Genomic DNA, 5,296 nt, shown 5'->3' on the forward strand with positions numbered 1-5,296 from the left:
AAACGAATGTATTTTATTTCGGCTTGTTTAGGATCTATTCTTATTGTTTTATCTGTTTTTTTATCTATTTCTTTTTCCCAAATATTAAGGATTCTGTTTGGGTATCCTGAAAGAATAAATTTTTTCTTTAGTGTATTTAAATGTTCGATTTGTTTAGTATTTATACTAGTTCTATTTTTGATTTTAGTGTATTCCATATTAAATATGTTTTGTTTTATATGAAGTGGTATGTTAGAATTATAGTTAACTGTGGTATTTATTGAGCACTGCTTTTTAAACGGTTCAAATTCGAGATTTGTATTATTTCTTTTAATTGTAATATCTAAATAATTTATGCTGTTGGTAATTTTATCTTCTTCTTCTATTTTAAATTGAATATTTTTATGGATATTATTTATTATTTTTCTGATTTCATTAGTGTTAATTTCAACTTCATCATATATTATTAGGACATCGTCTACGTATCTTCTGTAGAACTTTATACCATATATGTCAGTTATCTCTTTGTCTATATCTATCATTATGATCTCTGCTAGTTTCGGTCCTATTACGGACCCCATACTAATTCCACTATTTTGTGTGTAATATTTGTATAATACTATGTGTTAGAAGCATAAACTAATTGTAATTACTGAGGACAATTAATCTAATTTATTAATTTTATTTTATAAATGTTTGTTTATATAATTTTTTATTACTATTGCTATTTTTTTTTTTGTTTTTGTAACCTCAGCAAAATACTAATAAAAATAATTAAAAACATAAAGTCTTCTATTAAATTATGAATTTAATATAGGAAATTGTTGATTGGTACATGGCAATTAGATCAGCAAAACTGAATCATCTTCAAATAGCATTTCCTGGAATTAATGACGAAGAATTAATTCATCGTCTTACGAGAGATTTTACAAAAGAAGGATGGTTATGGAAGACAGGTCCAAGAACAGGAAATGCGTACAGAAAACGGTGGTTTACTCTCGACGACCGGAAATTAATGTATTCAGAAGATCCTTTGGTAAACTATTTTGAGATGTTTTTGTGGTATTTTAAAATATTTTCTCCATCATTGTTATAACTTTAATTTGATATTTTCAAAATATTTATTCAAATAAACTATCTTTTTTACTGAAAGATTATAACATCAAATATAAGCTTAACGAAAGGACACTTTAAAACTAAGTATGTGATTTATAAATGATTTTAATACTGTTTGTACTCCTGTGATAAAGGGATCTGATGATGTGAGTCTCAAGTGATTGTTAGATGTTTCTAGTATCATTTTAGTAGACAGGGTGTGAGGGGCTAGCCTGGGATATGGAGTTTATAAAACTTGTGTACTGCTTAATTGGCTGTCCTGTTGCAAACAGGCCCACAGTCATCTAAAAGAATGGCTTCCTTAAACTTTGTTGATGAGCAGAGATTCGTATGAACTCCTGCAGGTTTGCTTTTCCTGGCACCAGATAGTCTAGTTTGCGGACTGTCGTGATTGCGAGGAATCTCGAGTGGGAGGGACATGAATAAGTGGAGTGGCTGGTTGAGTGGATTTGAGTCATGAATGAGGCCATATTTAAACATAACAAAAATATTTAATGAAACAAATGGAATAAAAAAAGGATTAAAAGTTTAAATTAACCTAAAGCTCCTAACTTGCGTGAGAGAGTTTACATGGATTCTAAGGTTATACTACCTTAACAGACTTCGTAGATATCTTGTAATGGAACGATGTCATTTTGTTGACAGCGTCAAGAAAGTTCATTAGCTTTGTTCTGTGACTTTATCTTCTAATATCATGGGATCTTCAATATTATGAGAGCTGATCTATAGTTCATACAGAGATTGACACTTAGGTGGCTAGTACTTATCTCTGAAGATAAGTACTAGCTCGGGACTCTGCAACTATTACATGGCATGTCCTAAAAAAAACTAAGCATCGGGAACCATGCATAGTTTTTATGGCAATCTTTCTTTTGATAGACTACCTGGAATGGCAGGAAAAACCCCTTTTTATAGCGGCTCTTTCAGACAGCCCAGCAGCATGTGCAAAAGGTCGCTACTAATTCATCAGCCAGTCGCCCGTCTAAAAGGAAGTTTAACTTCCCTTCTTTCCGAAAATGACGGATGTTACATTCTTTCTTGCTAAACGTTTCTCCTTTATATTTTATACATTGAAATATTTTATATTAATTAAATGATCCCTCAGATCTCACACAGCGTATTAAATTAATTTGTGGTACTGTAGTTATTAGTAACTTGATTAACAGAATATAAACATTCTTTTAATTTTATTTCGTTGTAACAGTAATCAATTATGTATTTAATATTTCTTTCCATTGCCAATAGCATTTCTATTAATGTTTCTACCTAATTTATTTTGTTACTAGTTTTAAATTAATTTAAAATGTCTAAACAAAGCATTAATACAGTAAAACTAAGTTGCTTTGAATCTTAATTTTAAAAAGAAAGAATATTAAAGTTTCTCCCATCTGATGATATCGCACTCTTTCAAGTTTGTTTGTGGGAACATACAGTATCAAATATTTATTTACAATACCTCATAATAAAATGAGGTATTGTAAAAAAGCATTGTTTATAATAAGAACAAAAATATATGAGTTAGTAACCACCAAATTTTTCTGTAGACTGTTAAATGAATATCAATAATAGCTATGATAACTTTTTTAAAGTCCTAAATCTCCTAAATACTTTCAGACTATTCATTTTCATCTTTACAACCAAGATCTTTAAGAAATGCTAAAAATACAAGTAGAATGAAGTGAACTCTTGCTAATCCAAACTGATTATTATATGGAGTCTTAAAAGCGAGAGACAAAAAGGAACTGTGGACAAATTTGACATGTTTTTAAAATTTAATCACTCATCTTTTTGTTTTTGACAGGAACATTAAATGGAAGAATGAATGAAACTTGGTTTGGATTAGCAAGAGTGCACTGTAGTTACAAAGAACTCGAGGTAGAACTGATAAAATTTTTAGTCTTCTAATAAAATTTAGCAATATAAAACCAAAAAGTTAGATTCTAAAGCTGGCAAATAAGAAAACAGAATATTTAATCAAAATGAATTAATATAATGCAGAAAAGTAATTAAAAGTATGCATAATCCAACATGACTTGCATGATTATAGAGGAATTTGTTTGAAAAATCTCACAAGCTTGATGATATAAGATGTTTCTCATTTTATATGTTAATCTGTTCCATAGTAAGACATGAGAGAACATTTCTAAAAATGATGCATTCGAAACAAAATTAGTAATTGCTCTAGCAATGATTGAAACTGGATAACACCAAAATTTTGATGTACTTCATTACATTTTGGATTGTTGAAGCATCAGAATTGTTCATTATCTATATGTACTGGGCATTGTCAACTCTCAAATGCAATTTTATGCAGTGATACAGTAAGTAACATATGATTATTTAGATCACTGGTTCTCAAAATTATGGTTTGCAGCAGGGCTGCAGAGTTGGTAAAAAACACTCGATTCCGACTCCTGGTAATTTTAGTAGGCCGACTTTGACTCCCAACTCTGGCAAAATTAAATACCAAGTCATTTTATGGGGGGGCAGATGTGTTCATAAGAGGTATCTTATTCTGAACTCTAAAAGGAGCTCCGGGCATTTACCCAAATACTTTTATGCATAGGCTGTTTTTCAAGCTTCAATGGTCCATAAAAAAAAAGACAAGTGTAAATAACAAAATGAATTTATTACCAAAAGTTAGGTACAGACATGGTTACTTTTCGACATAATCACCATGAAATTTGAGGAATTTGTTATATCTGTGGACAAGCTTTTTCATTCCCTTGCCATAGAATTTTGCCGCTAATGACTCGAGATGGACCTTAACCCTGTTTTGAAGATTGTCATTAGTCTCGAATCTCTGCCCTGCTAGCCACTTTTCCTGTTTGAGAAAGAGATGGAAGTCGCTCGGGGCTATACACTGGGTGTTTAAAGGTGTTGAAGACTCCACCTCTTTCGTGAACTGAAAACGTTGCTAGCAGGGCAGTGGTTTGAGACTAATGAATTAATGATGATTTTCAAAACAACGTTGTTAAGGCCCTCTCAATTCACTGGCGGTGACATTCTAAGACAACGGGATGGAAAAACTCATCCACAGATATGACAAATGCCTCAATCTTCATGGTGATTATGTTGAAAAATAACAATGTTTGTACCTAACTTTTGGTAATAAATTCATTTTGTTAGTTACACTTGTCTTTGTTTTATGGACCATCTGAGCTTGAAAAAACTGCTCTTGTAGTTAATAAAAAACTACATATTTAATAAATTAAATTGCTGCATTTTATATTTAAAATAAATGAATTATAACAAAATACAAAACATTTTAAAAATCAATAAAAATACATTTAAATTAATAAATATAAAATAAATTTTCTTTCATTTAAATAAAAAAACTAAAGTAAATTTAAAATGCGGGAGTTGGAGTCGACACATTTTTTCCGACTCCTCCGGCCAAAAATTCCTCCCGATTCCGACTCCACAGCCCTGGTTTGCAGTCCACTTAAACCAAGGCACAGATATGGCAGACTATCATTGTCTTCATCCACTTCTTATCCTGAAAAAATCACCTTGTGTGCCATAAATATTTTTATTCATTAACCTAATGACTACAATATTCTTTCCTCTGATTAAACAGAAAATGGCTAGGTGAGTTTGTACATCATGCTTTGAGAATCACTAGTTTAATCATTTTGTTACTCATCATTATATGAAATTGCACCTCAGTTTTCTAAAAAGAATAAGTCTACTTCATTTTTATTAAAAAAAATAGTGGCCCAAAAATCAATTAACTTATATAATCAAATTTTGTAGTTTGTTTAAATTAAAATTTGTCAACAAAAATATTAGATTTATATTTTTTAGTTTTGTGTTCTTTGTTCTGAATGTGTTTTTATAAAATAAATTCACTATTTCTTTTAATAAAAATGAAGTAGAATTTTATTCTTTTTAGAAAACTGTTAGACTTGTTTAACAAAATAAAATTAAATATTTTAAAGACTTTCCAAGGAATATTTGATCAAAATTAATTGTTGAAACTGGTTCAGATTATCAAAGTTTAATTGATTACTTTTATATTGTAGAAATGAAAGTACAGTAGATCCCCCTATAAGACGGTAGATACGTTCCGTTCTTTATGAATCAATTTTGTAGGAATCATAGTTTACGGACTACGGCTGTTTGAAAGGTTTTCTTTCATAAAATTAATCGATTCTAGACTAATTCGACTCAACATTTCCAAAATACGTATATTTTTTTG

The 5,296-nt window shown here is 30.1% G+C and overlaps 1 protein-coding gene across 1 annotated transcript in view; it reads left to right on the top strand.

Moving 5' to 3' along the window:
* Nucleotides 1-716: 716 nt before the first annotated feature.
* The window catches only part of LOC111613002 (arf-GAP with dual PH domain-containing protein 1-like), an 18,496-nt gene continuing 13,916 nt past the window's right edge, over nt 717-5,296 (top strand). The window contains exon 1 of the mRNA XM_023354296.1: nt 717-1,015. Within this exon, the coding sequence (XP_023210064.1) occupies nt 815-1,015 (201 nt within the window). The 5' untranslated portion in view covers nt 717-814. The remainder of the gene's footprint in view (nt 1,016-5,296) is intronic.

Source organism: Centruroides sculpturatus, unplaced genomic scaffold (assembly GCF_000671375.1).
Source record: "Centruroides sculpturatus isolate CEXI.00-Female unplaced genomic scaffold, Cexi_2.0 scaffold1792, whole genome shotgun sequence".
NCBI lineage: Eukaryota > Metazoa > Arthropoda > Arachnida > Scorpiones > Buthidae > Centruroides > Centruroides sculpturatus.